This window comes from Zalophus californianus, chromosome 7 (assembly GCF_009762305.2).
Source record: "Zalophus californianus isolate mZalCal1 chromosome 7, mZalCal1.pri.v2, whole genome shotgun sequence".
Classification (NCBI taxonomy): domain Eukaryota; kingdom Metazoa; phylum Chordata; class Mammalia; order Carnivora; family Otariidae; genus Zalophus; species Zalophus californianus.
Window position 1 is genome coordinate 111,877,667 of NC_045601.1, and position 27,475 is coordinate 111,905,141.

Consider the following 27,475-nt stretch of genomic DNA (forward strand, 5'->3'; position numbering starts at 1 on the left):
CTTCATGGAAATACTTGTGAGGATTAAATGAGACAACATGAGACAACATATGTTTGTCTTCAGCTCAACATCTGGTATATCGAGACATGCAATCACTATTAACCACCACTATAAACATCTCTTGCCAAAATGTGATCATGTCACTGCCTTGATCAAAATTCTCCAGTATTCCATCCGTCAAACAGACTATACAGATACATTTGGCCCAAGCAATGCCTTGCTTTTTCAAAACAGTTGTGAACAATTAAAAAGCATGATGATTCATGCAAAATTCCAGATTTCTAACTTCTCTTTTAAAAAGGTTTAATCTGGGGCACCTGGGTGGCTCAGTCAGTTAAGCGTCTGCCTTTGGCTCAGGTCATGAACCCAGGGTCCTGAGATTGAGTCCTGCATCGGGCTCCCTGCTCAGTGAGGAGGCTGGTGCTCACCCTGGTTGTGCTCTCTCTCTCTCTCAAATAAATAAATAAAATCTTTTAAAAAAATAAAAAGGTTTAATCTAGGGCGCCTTGGTGGCTCAATCGGTTAAGTGTCCAACTCTTGATTTCAGCTCAGTTCATGATCTCAGGGTTTTGTTATTTTGTTTTTAAAGATTTTATTTATTTGTCAGAGGGAGAGAGAGAGAGTACACAAGCAGGGGGAGCGGCAGGCAGAGGGAGAAGCAGGCTCCCCGCTGAGCAGGGAGCCCGATGCAGGGCTCGATCCCAGGACCCCGGGATCATGACCTGAGCTGAAGGCAGACGCTTAACGACTGAGCCACCCAGGCACCCCTCATTATGGTTTTAACCTGTATTTCCCTAATAACTAATGATGGATGTTGAGCATCTTTTCATGTGTGTTTTTATTTTTATTATTATGTTCAGTTAGCCAACATATAGTACATCATTAGTTTTTGATGTAGTGTTCAACGATTCATTAGTTGCGTATAACACCCAGTGTCTATCACAACATGCGCCCTCCTTAATACCCATCACCCAGTTATCCCATCCCCCACCCCCTCCCTTCTGTAACTCTCAGTTTATTTCCCAGAGTCCAGAATCTCTCACGGTTTGTCTCCCTCTCTTGATTTCTTCCCATTCAGTTTTCCCTCCCTTTTCATGATTTTAGCCTTTTATATATCTTCTTTGTTGAAATCAACTTTTGCCCATTTGGGGAGGGTGATGGTCTTCTTATTACTCAGTTTAAGTTCTTTATATACTCTGAATACAAGTACTTTATATCAGATGTATGAGTTGCAAATATTTTCTCCAAATGTGTGGCTTCCCTTATTAACATTTTTTTAAATTTTTTATTGTTATGTTAATCACCATATATTACATCCTTTGTTTTGGTGTAGTGTTCCATGATTCATTGTTTGTTCATAACACCCAGTGCTCCGTGCAGAATGTGCCCTCTTTAATACCCATCACCAGGCTAACCCATCCCCCTACCCTCCTCCCCTCTAGAACCCTCAGTTTGTTTTTCAGAGTCCATCATCTCTCCTGGTTCGTCTCCGCCTCTGACTTACTCCCCTTCATTCTTCCTCTCCTGCTATCTTCTTCTTTTTCTTTTTTCTTAAAATATGTTGCGTTATTTGTTTCAGAACTACAGATCTGTGATTCAACAGTCTTACACAATTCACAGCGCTCACCGTAGCACATACCCTCCCCAATGTCTATCACCCAGCCACCCCATCCCTCCCACCCCCGACCACTCCAGCAAACCTGTTTGTTCCTGAGATTAAGAATTCCTCATATCAGTGAGGTCATAGGATACATGTCTTTCCCTGATTGACTTATTTCACTAAGCATAACACCCTCCAGTTCCATCCACATCATTGCAAGTGGCAAGATCTCATTCCTTTTGATGGTTGCATAATATTCCATTGTGTATATATACCACTTCCTCTTTATCCATTCATCTGTCTATGGACATCTTGGCTCTTTCCACAGTTTGGCTATTGTGGACATTGCTGCTATAAACTTTGGGCTGCACGTACCCCTTTGGGTCCCTACATTTGTATCTTTGGGGTAAATACCCAGTAGTGCAATTGCTGGATCGAATGGTAGCTCTAATTTCAACTATTTGAGGAACCTCCATACTGTTTTCCAGAGTGTTTGCACCAGCTTGCATTCCCACCAACAGTGTAGGAGGGTTCCCCTTTCTCCCCATCCCCGCCAACATCTGTCGTTCCCTGACTTGTTAATTTTAGCCATTCTGACGGGTGTGAGGTGGTATCTCATTGAGGTTTTGATTTGGATTTCCCTGATGCCGAGCGATGTTGAGCACTTTTTCATGTGTCTGTTGGCCATTTGGATGTCTTCTTTGGGAAAATGTCTGTTCATGTCTTCTGCCCATTTCTTGATTGGATTATTTGTTCTTTGGGTGTTGAGTTTAAGAAGTTCTTTATAGATTTTGGATACTAGCCCTTTATCTGATATGTCATTTGCAAATATTTTCTCCCATTCTGTCGGTTGTCTTTTGGTTTTGTGGACTGTTTCTTTTGCTGTGCAAAAGCTTTTTATCTTGATGAAGTCCCAATAGTTCATTTTTGCCCTGGCTTCCCGTGCCTTTGGTGATGTTTCTAGGAAGAGGTTGATGCGGCTGAGGTCGAAGAGGTTGCTGCCTGTGTTCTCCTCTAGGATTTTGATGGACTCCTTTCTCACGTTTAGGTCTTTCAACCATTTGGAGTCTATTTTTGGGTGTGGTGTAAGGAAATGGTCCAGTTTCATTCTTCTGCACGTGGCTGTCCAATTTTCCCAACACCATTTGTTGAAGAGACGTTTTGCCATTGGACATTCTTTCCTGCTTTGTCAAAGATAAGTTGACCATAGAGTTGAGGGTCCATTTCTGGGCTCTCTATTCTGTTCCATTGATCTATGTGTCTGTTTTTGTGCCAGTACCATACTGTCTTGATGATGACAACTTTGTAATAGAGCTGGAAGTCCGGAATTGTGATGCCGCCAGATTTGCTTTTCTTTTTCAATATTCCTCTGGCTATTCGGGGTCTCTTCTGGTTCCATACAAATTTAAGGATTATTTGTTCCATTTCTTTGAAAAAAGTGGATGGTATTTTGATGGGGATTGCATTGAATGTGTAGATTGCTCTAGGTAGCATTGACATCTTCACAATGTTGGTTCGCCCAATCCATGAGCATGGAACGTTTTTCCATTTCTTTGTGTCTTCTTCAATTTCTTTCATGAGTATTTTATAGTTTTCTGAGTACAGATCCTTTGCCTCTTTGGTTAAATTTATTCCTAGGTATCTTATGGTTTTGGGTGCAATTGTGAATGGGATCGACTCCTTGATTTGTCTCTCTTCTGTCTTGTTGTTGGTGTATAGGAATGCCACTGATTTCTGTGCATTGATTTTATATCCTGCTACTTTACTGAATTCCTGTATGAGTTCTAGCAGTTTTGGGGTGGAGTCTTTTGGGTTTTCCACATAAAGTATCATATCATCTGCAAAGAGTGAGAGTTTGACTTCCTCTTTGCCGATTTGGATGCCTTTGATTTCTTTTTGTTGTCTGATTGCTCTGGCTAGGACTTCTAATGCTATGTTGAATAGCAGTGGTGAGAGTGGACATCCCTGCCGCGTTCCTGACCTTAGGGGAAAAGCTCTCAGCCTTTCCCCATTGAGAATGATATTCGCTGTGGGTTTTTCGTAGATGGCTTTTATGATATTGAGGTATGTACCCTCTATCCCTATACTCTGAAGAGTTTTGATCAAGAAAGGATGCTGTACTTTGTCAAATGCTTTTTCTGCATCTATTGAGAGGATCATATGATTCTTGTTCTTTCGTTAATGTATTGTATCACGTTGATTGATTTGCGGATGTTGAACCATCCCTGCAGCCCAGGGATAAATCCCACTTGGCCGTGGTGAATAATCCTTTTAATGTACTGTTGGATACTATTGGCTAGTATTTTGGTGAGAATTTTTGCATCCATGTTTATCAAGGATATTGGTCTGTAATTCTCCTTTTTCATGGGATCTTTGTCTGGTTTTGGGATCAAGGTAATGGTGGCCTCATAAAATGAATTTGGAAGTTTTCCTTCCATTTCTATTTTTTGGAACAGTTTCAGGAGAATAGGTATTAATTCTTCTTGAAATGTCTGATAGAATTCCCCTGGGAAGCCATCTGGCCCTGGGCTTTTGTTTCTTGGGAGATTTTTGGTGACTGCTTCAATTTCCTTAGTGGTTATAGGTCTGTTCAGGTTTTCTATTTCTTCCTGGTTCAGTTTTGGTAGTTGATACATCTCTAGGAATGCACCCATTTCTTCCAGGGTATCTAATTTGCTGGCATAGAGTTGCTCATAATATGTTCTTATAATTGTTTGTATTTCTTTGGTGTTGGTTGTGATCTCTCCTCTTTCGTTCATGATTTTGTTGATTTGGGTCATTTCTCTTTTCTTTTTGATCAGTCTGGCCAGGGGTTTATCAATCTTGTTAATTCTTTCAAAGAACCAGCTCCTAGTTTCGTTGATCTGTTCTACTGTTCTTTTGCTCTCTATTTCATTGATTTCTGCTCTGATCTTTATTATTTCTCTTCTCCTGCTGGGTTTAGGCTTTATTTGCTGTTCTTTCTCCAGCTCCTTTAGGGGTAGGCTTAGGTTGTGTGTTTGAGACCTTTCTTGTTTCTTGAGAAAGGCTTGTATTGCCATATACTTTCCTCTCAGGACTGCCTTTGCTGTATCCCAAAGATTTTGAATAGTTTTGTTTTCATTTTCATTGGTTTCCATGAATTTGTTTAATTCTTCTTTAATTTCCCGGTTGACCCATTCATTCTTTAGTAGGATGCTCTTTAGCCTCCATGTATTTGAGTTCTTTCTGAATTTCCTCTTGTGATTGAGTTCTAGTTTCAAAGCATTGTGGTCTGAAAATATGCAGGGAATAATCCCAGTCTTTTGGTACCGTTTGAGACCTGAATTGTGACCTAGGATGTGATCAGTTCTGGAGAATGTTCCACGGGCACTAGAGAAGAATGTGTATTCCATTGCTTTGGGATGGAATGTTCTGAATATGTCTGTGAAGTCCATTTGGTCCAGTGTGTCATTTAAAGTCTTTATTTCCTTGTTGATCTTTTGCTTAGATGATCTGTCCATTTCAGTCAGGGGGGTTAAAGTCCCCCACTATTATTGTATTGTTGTCAATGTGTTTCTTTGCTTTTGTTATTAATTGCCTTATATAATTGGCTGCTCCCATGTTCGGGGCATAGATATTTACAATTGTTAGATCTTCTTGTTGGATAAACCCTTTAAGTCGGATATAGTGTCCTGCTTCATCTCTTATTACAGTCTTTGTTTTAAAATCTAACTTGTCTGATGTAAGGATTGCCACCCCAGCTTTCTTTTGGTGTCCATTAGCATGGTAAATAGTTTTCCACCCCCTCACTTTCAATCTGGGGGTGTCTTTGGGTCAAAAATGAGTCTCTTGCAGACAGCATATTGATGGGTCTTGTTTTGTAATCCAATCTGATAGCCTGTTTCTTTTGATTGGGGCATTTAGCCCATTTACATTCAGGGTAACTATTGAAAGTTATGAATTTAGTGCCATTGTATTGCCTGTAAGGTGACTGTTAAGTGTATATTGTCTGTGTTCCTTTCTGATCTATGCTGCTTTTAGGCTCTCTCTTTGCTTAGAGGACCCCTTTCAATATTTCCTGGAGGGCTGGTTTCGTGTTTGCATATTCCTTTAGTTTTTGTTTGTCCTGGAAGCTTTTTATCTCTCCTTCTGTTTTCAATGACAGCCTAGCTGGATATAGTATTCTTGGCTGCATATTTTTGTCGTTTAGTGCTCTGACGATCTCATGCCAGTCCGTTCTGGCCTGCCAGGTCTCTGGATGGGTCTGTTGCCAATCTAATATTTCTACCATTGTAGGTTACATATCTCTTCTCCCGAGCTGCTTTCAGAATTTTCTCTTTGTCTCTGAGACTCGTAAGTTTTACTATTAGATGTCGGGGTGTTGCCCTATTATTATTGATTTTGAGAGGGGTTCTCTGTGCCTCCTGGATTTTGATGCCTATTTCCTTCCTCACATTAGGGAAGTTCTCTGCTATTATTTGCTCCAATATACCTTCTGCCCCTCTCTCTCTTTCTTCTTCTTCTGGGATCCCAATTATTCTAATGTTGTTTCGTCTTATCGTATCGCTTATCTCTCGAATTCTGCCCTCGTGATCCTGTAGTTGTTTCTCCCTCTTTTTCTCAGCCTCTTTATTTTCCATCATTTGGTCTTCTATATCACTGATTCTCTCTTCTGCCTCATTTATCCTAGCAGTTAGTGCCCCCATTTTTGATTGCACCTCATCAATAGCCTTTTTGATTTCGACTTGGTTAGATTTTAGTTCATTTCTCCAGAAAGGGTTTCTCTAATAACTTCCACGCTTTTTTCAAGCCCAGCTAATATCTTTAAAGTCATGATTCTGAACTCTAGGTCCGACATCGTACTAATGTCCGTATTGAGTAGGTCCCTGGCTGACGGTACTACCTCTTGTTCTTTTTGCTGAGGTGATTTCTTTCGTCTTGTCATTTTGTCCAGAGGAGAATAGATGAATGAGAGAACAAAATGCTAACAGGTTTACAACGTCCCCAGCAAATATACTGTATACAAATCAGAAAAGACTTGAAACCAGGGGAAAAGAAAGGGAAAGAAAGAAAAAAGAAAGAGGAAAAAAAAGAAAAAAAGAAAAAAAAGATAAAAACAAAAACAGACCAATACAAAAAAAGCAGAACGCGATCAAATATGATCAGGCTAGTGCATAGATCAGTGCCACACACTAGATTTTGGGCGTATTTTGGTCTGTTAGAAAAAAATGCCTCCTAAAATTTTAAAGGAAGAAAGACATATATGTACAAGATAAGGGTTGATACAATGAATGGATAGAAGATGACTGTAAAGATGAAAATTATAAAAGAATTTATAAAAGGACTTGATAAGATAAGAAGTTGTTTGAAAAAAGAAAGAAGATTAAAAAAAAAGAAAAAAGGGAGAGAATGTGATCAGGCAGGAGACTAAAACAGAGCCATACACTAGTGATTTAGGGTATATTTTGATCTGTTAGAAGAAACCGTATCTCAAAATTTTAAAGAGAGAACAACATATATATATATATATATATATATATATATATATATATGCCAAAAATAAGGGTAACTACTATGAAGCGATAAAATATGACTCTAAAAATGAAAAATAAAAAAATTTTTTTTTAAAAAGAGATTGATATGTTGGTTGAAAAAGGGAAAAAGAAAAAGAAAACAGTTAACAAAAATTAACTTTGATGAACTAATGAATCATGGTAAAAAAAAGCCATGAATTCTATGTGCAGTATTCCCCTAGCGCTGGAGTTCTCCCGTTCTCCTTGATCAGTAAACTTGGTCTTGGCTTGCTGGCTGTTCATGCCGATCTTCTGGGGGAGGGGCCTGTTGCTGTGGTTTCCAAATGTCTTTGCCGGAGGCTGAATTGCCCCGCCCTTGTCGGTCCGGGCTAAGCAAGCTGCTCGGGTTTGATCTCAGGAGCTTTTGTTCCCTGCAAGCTCTCCGTACAGCCTTGGAGGACCAGGGCAAAAAATGGTAGTCTCCCAATCTCCACCTGGAGGAGCTGAGAACTCGGGGCCCCGCTCCTCAGTGCGCGCACAGAGAAAAGCAGTCATTCCCTTGTCCCCGGTCTCCAGCCGCACTCCGTGCTCTCCCGGCCTGTGACCAAGCATTGCTATCTCTGGCACCCGACCCCGTGTGGAGTCTCCAAACCCAGCAGATCCCTGCAGTGCGTTCCCGCGCCACTCCTCCCTGGGAAGGAAGGGGAATCTCCCTGGATCTGCCGCTTGTTGGGTCCCTGCTGGAGGAGCAGTGGCCCGACTGGGCTGCGGATCACAGTTTATGGCCACCTCGAGCTGAGAGCCCGCGCCTCGGCTCTGTCTCTGCAGCCGGCTTCCCTGCTCCAATACCTGGGAGCTCTGGCGCACTCAGGCTCCCCCGGTCTTTCTGTGACCCCAAGGGTCCTGAGACCACACTGTCCCGGGAGGATTCCACCCCCCGCTTAGCCACTGCAGCGACGTCCCTCAGCGGAGCCGACTTCTAACAGTTCCGATTTTGTGCTCCGCGGCTCTATCACTTGCCAGAAGTGGCCGGCGGAGGCCCCTCCCCCGCCGTCTATCCTCCCGAATATCGCCTCGGATTCACTTCTCCGCACATCCTACCTTCCAGTAAGTGGTCGCTTCTCTGTTCAGATAGTTGTTGCTACTCTCCTCTTTGATCTCCTGTTGAGTTTGTAGGTGTTCAGAATGGTTTGATCCCTATTCAGCTGAATTCCTGAGACCAGACGAAATCTAGGTCTCCTACTCCTCCGCCATCTTGCTCCGCCCCCCCCCCCTTTTTAGTATTTTAAATGGTGTCTTTTGAAGAGCAAAATTTTTAATTTGGTTGAAGTCCAATTTGTCAATCTTCTTTGTCATGGAGCATGTTTTTGCTGCCATACCTGAGAAAATTTTGTCTAACTCCAAATTGCTAACTTCTTACATGTTCTCTTCTAAAATTTTTATAGTTTTAGTTCTTCTATAATTGACTTTAGTTCATTGCTTTGAATGGTGTGAGGTAAAAGACCAACTTCATTTTTTTTTTTGCATATATATATATGTCTAATTGTTCCAGTACCATGTGTTGAAGAGACAACCCATTATCCCATTTTTGTGACTTGGTATCCTTTCAGAAAGTTAATTGACTCTAAAGTTTATATTTGGATTGCCTATTCTGTTCCACTGATCTAAACGTTCATTCTTAGGCCAACACTGCACTGTTTTGATTTCTGTAACTTTATAGTATGTTTTGAAAAATTAACTCATGCAAGTACTCTAGCTTTACTATCCTTTTTCAAAACTGTATTAGCTATTATAGTTTCTTTGAGTTTTCCTATTCCTTATTCAAATTTTAGGATCAATTCAATTTCTGCAAAACTACTTTCTGGGATTTTGATAGAGATTCCACTAAATCTACAGATTAATTTGGGAGAATTGCCATCTTAGCAATACTGAGTCTTCCAATCCATGAATATGGTGTATCTTTCAGCAATGTTTTGAACTTCTAGTGACAGGGCTTATAGGTCTTCTGTTAAATTTATTCTTTATGATATTATTGTGAATGAAATTGTTTTTTTAATTTCATTTTCAGATTGTTCATTCCTAGTATTTAGAAATATAATCGAGCTTTGTATATTATTGACTTTATATCCTATTTGAACTCATTTATTAATTCTAATAGTTTTGCATGTATATGTATTCCTGAGGATGTTTTTGCATACATGATAATGTTACCTGTTAATAAAGCCAGTTTTGCCCCTTCCTTTCCAGTCTATATAGCTTTAATTTCTTGTTAAATCCACTGAATTGAATCTCTAGTATAATGTTGTATAGATGTGGTGAAAGCTGGCATTCTTAACTAGTGCCTGATCTCAGGAGGAAATAATCTATTCTTTCACCATTAAGTAGGATGTGACTGTAGGTTTTTCATAGTTGCCCTTTATCAGGTTGAAGAAGTTCAATTCTATCCCCAGATTGTTAATGTGTTTATCATGAAGGAGAATTGGATTTTGCCAAATTCTTTCTGTGTCTACTGAGGTGATCATGTAATTTTGTCCTTTATTCTACAGATAGGGTGTATTTTAACATGTTAAACCAACCTTGTATTTCTGTGATAAACCTCTTTTGGTCATAATAGATGCTCCTTTTTATATGTTTCTGGATTCAGTTTGCTGATATTTTGTTAAGGGTCATTTAAATTCAAGGATCCTTTAAAGAATGTTTTAAATATAAAGAAGTCAAACTTAAACATATTTTCTTCTATGGTTTGAGCTTTGTATGTCTTGAGAATTTTTCCTTACCCTAATGTCATAAATATATTTTATGTTTTATTCAAACAGTGTTATAGGATATATTTATTTAACAGTGCTATAAAATATAGAATAATGCATATGAATTTACTATGCTTTTAAAATCGAATTTAGGGGGAGCCTAGGTGGCTGAGTTGGTTGAGCATCTGCCTTTGGCTAAGGTCATGATCTCAGGGTCCTGGGATGGAGCCCCGAGTTGGGCTCCCTGCTCAGCAGGGAATCTGCTTCTCCCTTTCCCTCTGCTGCTCTCCCTGCTCATTCTCTCTCTCATTCCTCTCAAATAATAAAAAAATCTTTTAAAAAAATCAATAAAATCTAATTTAAGTTTTTCCATATGGATAAAAGTCACTAGTATCATTTATTAAGTAGTACATTTTGGGTGCGCCTGGGTGGCTCAATCAGTTAAGTGTCTGCCTATGGCTAAGGTCATGATCCCAGCATCCTGGGATCAAGCCCCAAGTCAGGCTCCCTGCTCAGCAAGAAGTCTGCCTCTCCCTCTCCTTCTGCCTCTCCCCCCCCCTGCTTGTGCTCTCTCTGTCTCTCTCTCTCAAATGAATAAATTTTTTAAAAATCTGTAAAATAAATAGCACATTCTTTCCCCCTTGATTAGTAAGTCTACCTGTGTCATATATCTAATTTTCATATAGATTGTTTCTGCACCCTCTGTCCTGTTTCATTGATCTATCTATTCTTGGACCATTAAGAGATTGTTTTAATTAATCTGGCTTAATAACCCTCCTTACTATGTGGCAGGACAGAGCCTCCTACCTTGTTTTCCTTCACCAATATTTTGAGCTATTTTTGGCTCTTTGCACTTCCATATAATTTTACATAAGAAATTAAAATTAATTTAACAAATTGTATAAAAAATTCTGTTGTGATTTCATTGGAATTGTATTGAGTTTGTAAATTAATTAAAAAATTGAGTTCTTCATGTTGTGAATTTGTTCCTATCTTCTATTATATCATTCAATAATAATTATTTTCTCTAAAAATGCTATGCAAATATTTTTTACACTTATTTATTAAGTACTTTATGGCTTTGTGGCTATTGAAAAACGCATTTTTTCTATTACATTTTTCCTAGCTTTACTGAGATATAATTGACATATAATTCTATTACATTCTAATTGAATTATTGGCCATTATAGAAATACTTTTGTATGTTGGTCTTTTATACATAAACATTAGTTCTAATAGTTGTTTCTAGATTCGTTGGATTTCCTATGCATGATCTTTAAGTAAGGACAATCTTAATCTTCCTTTCCAATTATCTCATTTTTTATTATTGGATTTATCCAATAAAATATTGAATAGAAGTGATGATAGCAGGCTCCCTTGTTTTATTCTTCATTTTAATGGGAAATAAATGCTTTTAAATTTTTCCACAAATACCATTAGCAGAAAATCCTTCATATTCCTAGTGTGTTAAAAGGATGTGTATGGGTGACTAAAATATATATAGAGAGAGCAGCATATAGAAAACAGTAGTTAAAGAAGAATATGGCGTATATAAAACATATTAAATAAGAAGGAAAATAATTTCAATGTACTCAGCACCCAGGTTAAGGAGAGAATGGTGCTAATAGATCAGTCAGTAGTCCTCACCAGGCCTTCTTCAATCATATACTCCTCCCTTACTCCCAGAAGTAACCAGGATCCCAGATTTTCTTTGAAGATAAACCAACATGCTTATCTATAAACAATATATTGTATATTTTTTTTTAACTGAGCATTAAGCACAAACAGAGTTGTAAAGGAAAGAACATTAATTGCCCACGTTAGAAGAAGGTTCTCAGAAAAAAAAGAAGCTAAACCGTCTGCTTCTAGTCTGGTTTCGGTTTTCCTCCAAATTTACAAAAGCCCTTTGTGGGGAAGCCATGGGGGAACATAGGTAAGTCCTATCATTTATGATCTGGAAAATATAGGTCTCATCATAAGGAGAGCATCTGGCAGGGCTGTGTTATGAGCCATGTAATGGAGTCGTCCAGCAGGAATAAGGCCAGGGCAGTGGCTAATCTTTTTTGTTATTATTTTTTTTAATTTTTTAAAGATTTATTTATTTATTTGAGATGGAGAGAGGTGAGGAGCAGAGGGAGAAGGAGAAAATCCTCAAGCAGGATCCCCACTGAGCATGGAGCCCATTGCAGGGCTGAATCCCAGGACCCCGAGATCATGACCTGAGCTGAAATCAAGAGCTGGATGCTTAACCGACTGAGCCACTCAGGTGCCCCTAATTTTTTTTCCTTTAAATCACAAGTCCTTCCCTCTAGTTTCCAGTAGCAGGTCAAAGCAGAACAATTCCAAAGAACGAAATGAGTTTCCTCAGCTGACCTAGGTCAATGAGAGCAGACTGGCAACTTCATCAGCATGTGTGAAAAGAAGCAAACACAGCCAAGAATATGGACCAGACTTCCCCAGCCATTCAGTCTTCAAGTTAAAAGACAATACAGTGTCATCAGGCATCTTGGTGAAGGCAGCCAAAACTATATCTCTTGAGTCAACTGGTTGCCCTCTCTGCTTAGAATACAATTATCGTGGTGAAATCATCTTTTATCATTCATCTGGGAATTCCCTTCACCTCTCTGCTATATTTCATTCCTGTTTCCAATATCAGATGTCTCCTTTTTGCTTGTCTCCTTGCTTTATTTTCTCATTTGGGAAGAGTACAACCTTTAATAACTTTGTGGGAAAGGCTGTATTGAGGGTAAATTTTTTAAGACATTGCATGTCTGCAAATGTCTTTGTTATACTTAGTTGATAATTTGAAAGAAAATTCTTACTTGCAAGGCTGTTGATAAGTCCAAAGATTCTTGCACCTAATGGTTTTTAGATTAGCCTGCTATAATAATAGAAAGACATATTGAATGAACTAGGGAGGAAATAAAGAATAATGGCAAACACTGGACTAAAAGTCAGACAATTGGATTTTAGTCCTATCACTAGGTTTGTGACTTTGGACAAATTATTTAACACCTCTGAAAAAAAAAAAGGATGGAACTAATATTTCTTTTGCCAGCTATTTTATGTGTATACATAGACCCATTTACATGCTTTTTCCCAGATCTCCTTGCCTCTGATTTTCCAATGCTTCTCCTTCTAAGTCCTAAACAACAAGTCCAGCCACTCATCACTGTCCAAGAGTCCATGTATATCTTTGCTTCAGATCATTCCCCTCTCCTTCAAAAGGATATACTGCTTGAAGCTCCACGCACCAGGGGAAATTCCCCTTCTTGCTGTTCTCAAAGGCCTTATAGTCTATAGTGCAGTAGTCCATTTTCAGCTCACACCAATATATCAAACCAATTCAACATAGACTGGGCCTGAGATTTTTCATCCTCCATTGCTGGTTGTAGGGAATACCCCATGAGACCATAGATATAACCAGAGAGAGCAAGGGTTGGTGCAACATAGAAAGGGTATATGGAGCTTGGGCCACCTGTTCATGTAACTTACCTGGTATCTTATTGTTTTTAATTTGCATTTTCCTGGTTACCAATGGAGATGACATAGTTTTAGAAAAAGTGTTTGACTTTTGTTTTAGATTCCATGTATAAATGAGATTACGTGATATTTGTCTGTGTCTGGCTAATTTCATTTAGCATAATACCCTTCAGGTTCATCCTTGTTGTCACCAGTGGCAGGATTTCATTCTTTTAAGGCTGAATAATATTCCATTGTAAAAAAAGTCAAACCCATAATAACACGGAGTAGCACAGTGGTTACCAGAGGCTGAGGGGTGATGGAAAGGGGAGATACTGATCAAAGGGTACAAACTTTCAGTTATAAGATGAATAAGTTCCAGAGATTTAATGTACAGCATGGTGACTACAGATAATACCAATGTATTGTATACTTGAAATTTGTTAAGAGAATAGATTTCAAACCTTTTTACCATACGCATACACAAAAAAATGGTAACTGTGGGAGGTGATGGATATGTTAATTACTTTGATTGTGGTAATCATTTCACAGTATATACATGTATCCAAACATCACATTTACATCTTAAATATATGCAATTTTTACTTATCAATAGTTTGGCTTTCTACACAAAAGTGTCCAAAAATATCCATGAAACCTTGGGTAAGTGCCATATCACACTCATAATTTCTTTTTTTTTTTAAGATTTTATTTATTTATTTATTTGAGAAAGTGAGAATGAGAGAGAGAGAGAGAGAGCACACCAGAGGTGGGAGGGTCAGAGGGAGAAGCAAACTCCCTGCTGAGCAGGGAGCCTGATGTGGGACTCGATCCCAGGACTCCAGGATCATGACCTGAGCTGAAGGCAGTTGCCGAACCAACTGAGCCACCCAGGCGCCCTCACACTCATAATTTCTTAAGGGAATAGCTCATATATACTTTATATACAAGGAACACATGACCCAGAACTTTTAAGCATCATGTTCTAACAAACTACATTCATTGGACCAAATACAATGCTGAAAGTAGAATTAGTACTAAGCCTTGCTATAATTTTTCTTTGACTCTAAGATTATGATAGTAGAACAGTGATAATAAAAACCCTTGTTCACCTATGTCCAAACTCTGGATGGAAATGTCTGTATGTTATATTTATGATGGAGGATGGAAAAAACTCATTTTTTTATTTTTAATGCAAAATTTAACAAATAAACATGTAGAAATGACTTTAATCAGCCATAAAAAAGAATGGAACCTTACCATTTGCAACAACATGGCTGCACTATAATGCAGGGAGTATAATGCTAAATGAAATAAGCCAGTCAGAGAAAGACAAATACCATATGATTTCACTCACGTGTGGTATTTAAGAAACAAAACAAATGAACAAAGTAAAAAAAAAGAGACAAACCAAAAAGCAGACTCTTAACTCTAGAGAACAAACAGATGGTGATCAGAGGGGAGGTGGGTGGGGGGCTGGGGGAAATAAGTGATGAGAATTAAGAGTACACTTATCTTGATGAGCACTGAGTAATGGATGGAACTGTTGAATCACTATCTTGTACACCTGAAGTTAATATAATACCATATGCTAACTACACTGGAATTAAAATTTTAAAAATCTATATGCTGTCATACCCAGGAAGAATCATAAAGACCATCGACTAGCTGTTACAATTCTAAGATTCTATTCATCTGAGATTTGCTTTAACGTTCTTACTCTTTTCCTTGGCCGGTTTTGCTGCGTTTACAGGGGTCACATCAGTCGCAGTACGGCTGGGACTGGTGACGGCAGGCTTGATGTGACGGGTCTGCTGTTGCCCCCAGTGAGCCACTCCTCTGCTGACCTCCAGGGTGAGCTGGATCATCCGGTTGATGGCTTGTTGAATGTCATCCAAACTAGGAATCATTACCTGTGGAGAGAAGAATGGGGCTCCCGGTACTGGCACCACATACCATCCATCCCTCTGTTTCTCACCAGTCCATCCCCCACTGGGCAGGAAAGCCTCAGCTGGCCCAGTGGAAGGCTGCTCTGGGAGAGGCCTGTTAGAGGAGGGTAGGCTGTGGATTTTCTCTACCCTGAGGTTTGCCCATTCTATCATTTCCTGCAGGCTAAACAAATCAAGCACACAGTACTTGTCCTCCTTTTCCTAGGAGGGTGGCTGGATACAGCCAGAAATTGTGGACCCTGTGTTGGAGCCCAGGAAGCAAAATGACTAAAGAAGCTACACCACCAAGGTTCTGACTTCAGTTCTTTGAAATGTGTGCCAAATAAGCACAGAAGCTCTCCTCCAGGAGGCCAAACCGTGTCGGTGTCGATGGTGGTAGATGAGTCACTGATTATTCCTGCCTGGCCTTATCCCATGGCCCATCACAGAAGGCACCTCAGTCATCCTGTGTGACTTGGAGTTTCGAATGCCAAGGGGCAGCTGGGATGGTGGTAGAAATAAGGGGCAGGAGAGGGCATAAGGGTCCCTGTGCTTGGGGCATAGGCCCTTTCTTTCTTTCTCTTCGTGCCATTCTTGGTTACCTCACAGTTGTGTGTTGGGGGTAGGGATCTGGACTTCTGAGATGGACTATTTAGATAATTTAATGCTTGAAGAAAGAAAAAGCAAGAATATTTTTAGAATACTTGCTATCTGATGGCTGAACAGATGCTTAACTCATCTCTTACATCAACCTTCAACACACCATGAACTATGTAATTTTTTACAATAGGTAAAAATAATGTTCTGATTTTTGTTAAATACTAGTGAAGCTAAAAATTACATAGAGCCAAGCGGTTATTCGAAATGAAAGTTCAATTGTAGTGCTGTACTTCTTTAAAAATTATCAAAATATCATTGTATTAAGTTGAATATTTAATTATACTTACCACATTTGGAATTGCAAGATGTACTTCTGTTTTTATAAAGGAAATAACATCTTCTGATCGCCTTCGTCCATGGTGGCTGGAATAAGATTCACATTTAACTTATAAAACTTAACCTAAAATTTCATAAAACCTTGATTCTGCTACCATTTTCAATCCTAAAAATAAAGACCACTTTCAAAATACCAAATTACATGGGGAATGTTATTTATAATGAAACCATACATTTCAGAGAACTAAGAAAACATAATGCTTTAATATTACTAGAAGTGAAATATTAGTCTTCTGTACATTTTCTGGTATTTTAATGTTGCTCTCTCTCGGTAATAACCACTTAATAATGTTTACTAAAAGCACACCCTGGGAGCACCTGGGTGGCTCAGTTGGTTAAGCATCTGACTTCAACTCTGGTCATGATCCCAGGGTCCTGAAATCAAGCCCCACATCAGGCTCCCTGCTCAGCCTGGAATCAGCTGGTCCTTCTCCCTCTGTGCCCCCACCCCCATGGCTCTCCCCCACCCCGCTCGTGCTCTCTCTTGCTCTCTCTCTGAAGTAAATAAATAAAATCTTTTAAAAAAATAACAGCACATCCTGTTCCAGCCCTGTAACAGATATCAGACAAGATCAGCAACAAAAAAGCATATACTTTTTTATATACAATTTTTTGCAAGATTACACAGGAGATTTCTGGTCAAAGGCCTCCAAAAACTGGGTTTTTTTTTGTTGTTGTTGTTGTTGTTTCTGTTTTTGTTTGAGAGAGAGAAGGGCAAGGAAGAGGCAGAAGAGAGAGAATCTTCAGCAGGCTCCACACCCAGCAAGGAGCCCGACACGGGGCTCGATCTCACCACCCTGAGATCATGACCTGAGCTGAAATCAAGAGTCCAGTGCTTAGCCAACTGAGCCACCAGGCACCCCTAAAAATTACTTTTTTAAACATATTCATGCTCAGACAGAAGTACATACATAGAGACACACGAGTACAAGTAATGAAGAACACACATCAGAGCTGCAAATTAGTTTGGTTATCTCCCTCTGCCTTGACCTCTGTCCCCATCCCAGACAAAATTATAATAAATGTTTTATTGCTTTCCATAGCAAGAAATGCTGTCAGCTTGAATCACAATTCCTTTCTCTCACACTCTACGAATACTGTTTTGTTGGCATCTTTTGTTTCCACCTTCAGACAAGGGTTCTGTTGTTAATCTAGTTTTCTAAGTAACACCCTGTTGTTTGGATGCTTACAGGGTTTTCCCTTTTTTTCTGGAAATTCACAAAATATATGTTTAGGTGTAGGTGATTTTTCCTTTGAATCCTGTCAGGTACACTGAGAATCTTTTGAAGTTGATACAACAGATCTCTTCTTAAGATTAAAGAAGGGCTGTTCAATTGACCATATGTAGGTTTTACGTGCTGGACTGAGGCAGGAAACCATCTCTGAGTTGAGTGACCCTCTGTAAGTTACTCAACCTCTCCCTGCCTTGGCTTCTTCATTTGCAAAATGCAAAAAATAATCACAGGATCTGCCTCAGATAGTTAATGCGAGCATGAAATGTATTAATTCATGGAAAGTGCTTGGAAAAGTGCCTGGTATACATTAAGCATTCAATAAACGTTACTTTTCTTTATCTTTTTTCTTATCTTGTCTTTAAGTAGTATCTATCTCTTTGTATTTTGCACCTGAAATTTTGGAGAATTCTTTAAGCTCTAGTTTGTCAAATAAGTTACTGAATGATCTAGAGCACTGTTCACTGCCTCTGTCGCTTCAGCTGTTTGTTTATGCTTTATAAAACTCTTTCTTGTTCTGGGATTCTGCCCTTTTAAATACAGTTTACACTTGTCTTATTGTTGCATCTTGGATTTCACAATGAGACTATGAATTAGAGGTTTTTTTCCCTTTATGTTCTTGCTTTTGGTTCAAAGAATTACTTGCAATAATATGTTTATCTGGGAACCAAGGGTCCTGGATCCTAAAGTTGAAGTTGAACTGCGGAGCTTTTGTTTCTTATGACTCCCCCCGCCCCCATCTGCTTGCATATAAATGGAGGTGTAGTTTTTCAGTCATTTTCCAGCACTTGAAACCTACACACACATGCACACACACACGTCTCACTCAAAGAGGTCTTTTAAACTAAAATCCCAATAGCCATGAATAAGTCTTACAGTAAGAAAGAGGACAAAAGGAATTAATAATTGAAACAAAAACCCACTCCAGATAAAATCAATGTATAGACATATAACAAACTCTAAAATAAGTATATTGAGAATATTCAGAGATCAGTGAAGGCTATCTTCTCCCAAAATAATAAATTGCTAAATTAAAAAAACAGAAATGATATAGTATCTGGAGAATAAGGAAAAAAGTATTAACTGAAATATTTAAGATACAATAGATGATATCATCTTTAGACTAGAAAGAGAAATACTTGTTCATAATGTAGCCCAGAAAGGCAAAAAGACAAAACATATGACAAAGTAGTTAGAAGACAGGGAGGACAGACCAAAACCCCCAAGATTTGAGATGACTGCATGTCCAGTGTGCCCAGGTCAGTTCCAGGTTAAATCTGGATAGTGTCATTTCACTCAAAAGAGTGTCCTGGTTGGAACAATAAATCATGTGGTTAATCTATTCAACATCCAACTAGGAGGAGTTCCATCAGAAGAGAATGAAAGGAATGTCCCAGAAGCAACAGCTGAAGAGGAAATTGCTGAGGATTTTCCAGGATTAAGGAATGCCATATGCTCTCGCCCTTGAATAGAAAGTACACACTGAGAATAAAGCAGGATTAACTAAAGACAAATTCACACAGGGAAAGAAAACTACAGAACATCAAGGATAAAAAATAATCAGTTAGACTTACTGCAGACTTCTTATCAGCAAAAATTTAAGTCAGAAAAAAAAATGAAATGCTTTCAAAATGCCGAGAGACAAACAAAAATTTTTTATCCAGCCAAACTGTCATGAGAGTATGAAAGCAAAAAAGACATTTTTCAGACTTAAAATGAAGAATAAGAGAGTTTATCCGTCATGTACCCTGACTAAGGAACCAACGGAATACAAGAAATACACAAGAATCTGGAGATTTTAATAAAATATGCCAATATTCATGTTCAAAAAAAGGTAAAACAAAAACATCAGGCAGCAATAATGAGGTAGATACAGTTCAGTGAGTATGCCAAGGCCCTTGTAGTTAGATATAAGACTAGAAAACTGAAAAACCGTAGACAGTATTTTTTTTTTAAACTGGCGCAAGATATACATAGACTCAATTTAAGGGTAACTACTTAAATAACCAAAGTATAGGCAGGAAAATATTATCCATCCCAAAGATAACAGAGGTAATGAAATGAACCAAAGAAAACAGATACTAAGAAGCAGACACAAAATGAAATGTCATAAATTAAGTATAACTACATGAAAAAAATCACAATAAATGTAAACAAATTATACTCTATTAAAAAGCAGAGATATTTAGATTGAATAAAAATAAGCAGGTATATGATGCTTTTAAGAAACATAACAAAAAACTACAGCAAGGTTTGAACAAAGGGTTAAAAAGCAATATACCAAAAAAGCTGGTAAGGTAAAATTAATAACAGACTAAAAAGAATTTGAGGAATTAGGATTAACATATATAAAGGAATAAAATAAAAATTAAAAATACAGTGTTCTAAGCAAATTTAACTACTACGATTTTCCACGCACCTAATAGCATAGACTTAAAACACATAAAACAAGAACTGACCAAAAGAGAAGGAATCACATTGGGAGATTATAACAGCGTGATTAAATTAAAATTCAGCCATGAATAGCCAATGAATACATCTAACAAAAATGTGCAAGACTTTTACATAGAGAATTATAAAACTTCATTGAGAAATAGTAAAGAAGACTTAAATAGAGAGGTAATTCATGATTCTGGATGGAAGACTCAATATTGTAAGAATGCTAATTCGCTCCAAATTGTTCTATAGATTCAGTGTAATTTAAATAATTCTCTCAGGGCGCCTGGGTGCCTCAATTGGTTAAGCATCTACGTTTGGTTCAGGTCATGATCTCCCAGGAGGAGAGCTCCACATCAGGTTCCACCCCAGCAGAGAGTTCATTTCTCTGTCTCCCTCTGCCCCTCCTCCTGCTTATGCTCTCTCACCCTCTTGCTCTCTCTCTCTCTCTCAAATAAATAAAATCTTTAAATAAATAAATAAATAAATGTCTTAAAGAGAAAAGTAATTTTTCAACTTTTTAAAATATTAAATATATATTTTGTATTATATATTTATTACATTTATTATATATATCATTATAATATTGATATATTTCCAAATCTCACATTAGAAACATGAAATAATTTTCACTCACTATAATATTAGAAAGGCATCCTGATATGTTTGAAGGTAGATAATACCCATTTTAGCTGTGAATAGTTAAACATCTCATTTTATAGTCCTACTGACTTTCACTTACAGGTAGAAACACTTCTGGTTTTTTCCCCCAGCTTTATTGAGATACAAATGGCATATAACATGTATAAGTTTAAGGTGTAAGACATGTTGAGTTGAGGGGTGCCCAGGTGGCTCAATGGTTAAGCCTCTGCCTTCGGCTCAGGTCATGATCCTAGGGTCCTGGGATTGAGCCCCACATCGGGCTCCCTGCTCAGTGGGAGTCTGCTTCTCCCTCTCCCACTCCCCCCTACTTGTGTTCCTGCTCTTGCTATCTCTCTCTCTCTCTCTCTGTCAAATAAATAAATAAAATCTTAAAAAAAAAAAGACATGTTGAGTTGAAACACTTATACGCTGCAAAATGATTACCACCAGTAGTGTTAGCTAACAACTCTATCACATCACATAATTATCATTTCTTTTTTGTGGTGAGGACATATAAGATCTACTCACTTAGCAGCTTGTAAGTATAATAACAGAATGATAAGCTGTAATCACCATGCTATAAAATAATTTCCAGAACTTATCCAACTTTAACTGGAAGTTTGTACCCTTTAACCAATAATTCTAGTTTTGGGGTTTTTATTTATTTTTATTTTTATTATGTTCAACGAGCCAACATATAGTAGTACATCATTTTGTACTACATTTTTTAGTAGTACAAAATGTAGTACATTTAGTAATACATTTGTACTAAGTACTACATATAGTAGTACATAGTTTTTGACGTAGTGTTTAATTTGGTTAATTAACCACGTGGAAAAAATATATTGATCTCCTACCTCACATTAAACACAAAAATCAATACCATGTGGATTAAATCCCTAAATATAAAAAACAAAAGTATAAAATTTTAGAAGACATTATGAGGTAAGGAATGATTTCTCCTAAAAGACATAAAGATCACAAGGAAAAGATCAATGAATTTGAATATTTTAAAGAAAAGAGTGAGAAATTTGAATACTTTAAACTCAGTAAAAGATGCCATTAAAAGAATGAAAAGAGAGGCACAACAGGGGGAAGATATATGCTATATTATCATCAACAAAGTAATATACTGAGAACATCCACGAATAAGTCCAATCCAATAAAAAATGGGTAAAAAGAAAGAAAGAAGGTGAGAAAGAGAAGCCAAGCCAAGATAAGACAAGAGAAAGAAAAGAACACAAATTTCAAGGAAAAGAAGGTACAAATGGCTCATAAACATGAAAATATGTTCAACCTCATTAGTAACCAAGAAAATGACCATTTAAATCCCAGTGAGATGCAACTTCATACCCCCCTTGCTGGCAAGAATTTTTTAATTGAACAATACCAACTGTGTGCAAGGATGAGAAGCCATGGGGACTCTCATGCTGGGCATCACATGGTAAAGTGAGGTATGCACATACCCCAGGGCCCAACTATTCCATGCTTAACAAGTGTAGGAGGAGACAGATACAAAAATGTTCACAGAGGCTTTATTCAGGATAGCTCAAACTGGAAACAACCCAAATGACCATCACCATGGTGAATAAACAGATTGTGTATAATAAATTATAACAACATAAATGAATCTCAAAAACATAATACTGAACACAGTTCAGATACAGGCAAAATTAAATGATACTTTGATTAGGGATACAATGTGGTAAACTGTAAGGAAAACCAAGACAATAACAAACATGAAGTTTGGGATAGTGGTTTCCTTTGGGTGAGCAGAGAAAGGACTGGTAAGGGGACTGATAGTGTTCAATGTTCTTTGTCTTGGCCTGGGTGCCAGGAACATGATTTTTCATTTGATCACTGTTCTTGAAGTATTACACATATATTTTCATACAGTCTTTTCATAAATGTGATATTTTAAATTTTATAATTTTTAAATTAATAAAAATAAGAGGTACTATTAGCATTATGTTAAGATAGTATTACCAGACTTATTTAGCATATTTTCAACTTGCCTTGAAACAAATATTCTCCTTTTCATTGTGTCCAAAGATAACCATGTAGCTTTTTGAAGACTGTCTAGTAATTGATGAGAGAAAAAAGCATAGACCTCTTTACATTCCTGTAACAAGAAATCATATTGAGAGTTGGGTTCAAGATGGTGGCATAGCAAGATCCCCCACCCATTAAAGTATCAGAGCACTCACAGCTGATGTCCTACAGCCAGACTGAGTCCCTGGCCTACCCAACACTGTGCCACAGCCACAGCCCTGCCACAAAGAGCACACAGGGCCCACCTAAGGGACACCCTTTGAGTGCCTGGCTCTGATGATATGGGAAGATTGAACTTCTGGGCATAAGGCCACTCCTTGAAGACTGTGAGATGTAGCTGACTTACCTGATACATAGAAAAAAACACAAAAGAAGTAGGCAAAATGAGGAGACAGAGGTATATATTCCAAACAAAAGAACAAGAAAAAAACCTCAGGAAAACAACTAAATGAAACAGAGATAAGCAATCTACCTGATAAAGAGTACAAGTAATAGTCATAAAGATGCTCACTGAACTTGAGAGAAGGATGAACACAGTGGGAAGAACTTCAACAAAGAGAGAAAATAAAAGAAAGTACCAAAGAGGGGCACCTGGGTGGCTCAGTCACTTAAGTGTCTGCCTTTGGCTCAGGTCATGAGCCCAGGGTCTGGGTATCAAGCCCTGCATCAGGTTCCTTGCTCAGCAGGGAGTCTGCTTCTTCCTCTCCCTTTTCCTCCCTCTCTCTCTGCTTGTGCTCTCTCTCTCTGTCAAATAAATAAGATCTGAAAGAAAGAAAGAAAGAAAGAAAGAAAGAAAGAAAGAAAGAAAGAAAGAAAGAAAGAAAGAAAGAAAGAAAGAAAGAAAGAAAGAAAGAAAGAAAAAGAAAGAAAGAAAGAAAGAAAGAAAGAAAGAAAGAAAGAAAGAAAGAAAAAGAAGAAAGAAAGAAAGAAAGAAAGAAAGAAAGAAAGAAAGAAAGAAAGAAAGAAAGAAAGAAAGAAAAGAAAGAAGGAACTGAAGAGAATTTATAACTGAACTGAAAAATACACTAGAGGGGTTCAACAGCAGACTGGGTGAAGTAGAATAACAGATCAGTGAGCTGGAAGACAAAGCAGTGGAACTCACCCAGACAAAGCAGCAAAATGAAAACAGAATTAAAAAATGAAATCTTAAGGGGCACCTGGGTGGCTCAGTTGGTTAAGCAATTGCCTTCGGCTCAGGTCATGATCCTGGAGTCCCGGGACTGAGTCCCGCATTGGACTCCCTTCTCAGCAGGGAGTCTGCTTCTCCCTCTGACTCTCCCCACTCTCATGCTCTCTATCATTCTCTCTCTCTCAATAAATAAATAAAAATCTTTAAAAATAATAATAAAAAAAATGAAATCTTAAGGGACCTTTGGGACAACATCAAGTGGAAAAGGTGCCTATAGGGAACTCAGAAGAGAGAAAAACAGCCAGAAAAATGATTTAAAGAAATAAAGGCTAAAAACTTCCCTAGTCTGAAAAAGGAATCAGGCATCCATGTGCCCAAAGCACAGAGTTCTAACTAAGATGAATCCAAAGAGATCCATGCCAAGACACATTGTAATTAAAATGATAAAAGTTAAGGATAACTTAAGAGATAATCCTAAAAGTAGAAAGAGAAAAACAACATTTTACATACAAGGGAAAACCCCATAAGGCAATCAACAGATTTTTCAGCAGAAACCTTATAGGCCAGTAGGAAGTAGTATGGCATATTCAAAGTGCTGAAAGAAAAAAAAAAAAAAAACTTCCAAACAAGAATTCTCTATATGACAAGATTATCATTTAGAATTTAAGGAGAGATTCATTCATAGCTTTCCAGATAAGCAAAAGCTAAAGAAGTTCATCACCACTACACGGGCCCTAAAGAATTGTTAAAGGGATTTCTTTATGATAAAAAAAAAAATGGCACTAATTAATAACAACAAAACATATGAAAGTAAAAATCTCACTGGAAAAGGTAAATATATAACAAAGGTAGTAGACAAATGACTTATAAAGCAAGCATGAAAGTTAAAAGATAAAAGTAGTAAAATTAGCTAAAAGTATAATAATCAGTTAAAGGAAGTATAAAATAAAAAGATGTCAAGTGTGTCACCAAAATTATAAATACTAGGGGTGGGGAAGAAAAAAACTAAAGTTTTGAAATGTGTTTAAATTGAGTTGCTGTCAATTTTAAAAAGACTGCTATTTAAATGGGATATTTTATGTGAACCTCAGAATAACCACAAAGCGAAAACTTATAGTTAATACACAGAAGAAAACAAGAAAGGAATCTAAAAGTAACAGTAAACCAAGTCATCAGACCACAAGAGAAGAGAAGAAAGGAACAGAGAGAAACTACAAAAATAGCCAGAAAACAATGAACAAAATGGCAATAAGTATATACTTATCAACAATTACTTGAAATGAAATGGACTAAATTCTCCAAACAAAAGACACAGAGTGGCTGAATGGATAAAGAAATAAGACACACACAGACTGAAAGTGAAAGGCTGAAAAAAGATATTTCATGCAATGGAAATGAAAATAAAGCTGTAGTATCTACTCAGATCAGACAAAACACACTTGAAAACAAAGACTGAAAAAAAAGACAAAGAATGGCATTACCTAATGATAAAAGGAGTCAATCCAGCAAGAAGATTTATGAATTTATGAATGTAGATGCAACCAGCAGGAGCATCAAAATATATAAAGCAAATATTAACAGATCTAAAGGGAAAAGTTGAAAGCATCCCTAAATGACACACAAGCAGCCACATGCCCCAATGTTAGGGACCATTCAAGCCCTCTCCACACAAAACTTCAGGGCCTGAGGAACTTAGTGCAAGTGGCAGGGCAAGGACCTGCCTCTCTAAAGGTGGCAGTAAGGGCACCCAGGTGGCTCAGTCGGTTAAGCGTCTGCCTTCGGTTCAGGTCATGATCCTGGAGTCCCAGGATCAAGCCCCACATCAGGCTCCCTGCTCAGCGGGGAGTCTGCTTCTCCCTCTGCCCTTCACCCTGCTCGTTCTCTCTCTCTCACTTTCGCTCTCTCTCTCAAATAAATAAAATGTTTAAAAAATTTTTAAATGTACAATACCAAAATATATGGGATGAAATTTCCACCACCCTGGGACCATGGTTTGAGCCTCTCTCTAAGACCTTCTTTCCCTCCAGAGGTGTTGCCAAGTTCATTGGTCAGAGCGCAGGACAAATATTGAGCCTGGGCAGGGTCTGGGTACCACGTCTTGCTTGCACAGTGAGTCACACCTCCAGGACTAGGCTCTGGCCATAGCATTCCTCTCTGATTCTATGCCCTGCTCCTCTGAAACAGGGTGGACCAGCCAGTTTGAGTTGGGTCAGAAGGCAGGGCTATCAGGCATGATCAAAGAGGAATATGATCAGCGTTGGTGAATTACCAGGCTAAAACATAGGCATGACATAGTCAGATTTTTATGTTAAAGAGACCATTCTGGCAGCAATGTGGAGGATGATGGATTTGAGAGGCAGAGGCTATTTAGGAGATGACTGCACTCATTCGGCTCCAAGTGATCCCCCAATTCAAGAGACTCTGCTGATAATCAGACTTGCTCTAAGGACCCCAGCCAGTGTCAAAGGGAATGCAATTGGAAGAGAAGGCCAGCTGGCAGGGGCATACACCTCCCCTCTCCAGCTGACTCCTGCTGATTGATAATGGCCACCTGGAGCATGGTACTGAGAAGAAATCTACAGCTAAAATCTAGTCTCAGCGGGGGAGTGCTTCTCTACCCATTGGTGATATCCTCCTTGAGCAAGAAGGTAAAAGTGGATCAAATTTGTGCTGATTATTTCCAAAACTGTCTTACAATGTGTGTTAGAGGTGTAAAAGTGTGTAAAATAGAGGAAGAAAGAAAAGAAGATGAGGGATTAAAAGAAAACTGGCAGAAGGAGGAAGCAGGGATTAGCACAAATGTGGGAGTGGCATTCAGAATTGATGCATGACCAGAAGGGTGAGGCCTAAAAAGGAACAAGAAACCCCATGCATCCTTGTCAACCTTCATTCTCAACACATCTCAACGCACCATGCAAATCTGCCCACACAGAGTTTCTCCTGGAGGGGAGTCCACAGGTTATCCTAGTGGTGCTAGTAAGAAATGCAGATCCTTGGGCCCAAGGAAATAAAAATCTGGCCTTGCAGGATAGTTAACTTGATTAATCAACACAGCAACTGAAAACAGAGTTCTTCACTCTTGAGTCAAATGGCTTGGCACTACAGTCCCAGAAGTATGACATTTACTGTATTAAGAAAACATGGTCAATCACAGTACAGGGAGATAATTATATAAGCTGTATTGACAGAATCACAGTAAAAGTTGGGATGGTATTGGGGAAAACGAGAAGGATTGCTGTATCTTGCCAGATCCTACAGTGTAGAATTGAAAATTATATTTGCTAGATTTTGTTATAAATCCAGGTTGGTTATAGGTCCATACAGGTTGGTTGAAGAACTGCCTAGAAGAAGCACCATCTGGGGTCATCTACAATCCAAGGGGTCATAATTTGGCTAAATTTCATGAGGTCATTTCATAATAATTACCTTCTTAAATTCATCTTCTTTATCATTAACTTTAGCCTCAGGAATGATATTAGCCTCATAATCAATGCTTTCATCCTCTTCTGTTTCACTTCCAAAAACAACATGTTTCCTCTGTTCTATAGATAAAAGACAAAAAATATATATAATATTTAATGTTGAGCATTTGGTTTATTCCACGTGGTCAAATCTTCTTAGGAAACCCCTTCTTTAAAAGTTCTTAATCTAAAAATTTAAGACTTGTTTCAGTAGGGATCATCTTTGAATTCAATTTAAATCACCCATCTCAATAGAATCATAATTCTACTAAGAAATACACTCTCTAAAAATACTCCTTCTTAGCATATAGAATTA

General features: G+C 38.2%; 1 protein-coding gene across 6 annotated transcripts in view; it reads right to left on the reverse strand.

Moving 5' to 3' along the window:
* The window catches only part of DNAH8 (dynein axonemal heavy chain 8), a 417,769-nt gene that overhangs the window by 280,880 nt on the left and 109,414 nt on the right, over positions 1–27,475 (reverse strand). For all 6 annotated transcript variants that reach the window (XM_027603620.2, XM_027603615.2, XM_027603616.2 and 3 more), the window contains 4 exons: positions 27,125–27,240; positions 22,533–22,639; positions 16,159–16,234; positions 15,004–15,196 (listed from right to left, as the gene is read on the reverse strand). In XM_027603620.2, coding sequence (XP_027459421.2) covers positions 15,004–15,196; positions 16,159–16,234; positions 22,533–22,639; positions 27,125–27,240 — 492 coding nt within the window. The remainder of the gene's footprint in view (positions 1–15,003; positions 15,197–16,158; positions 16,235–22,532; positions 22,640–27,124; positions 27,241–27,475) is intronic.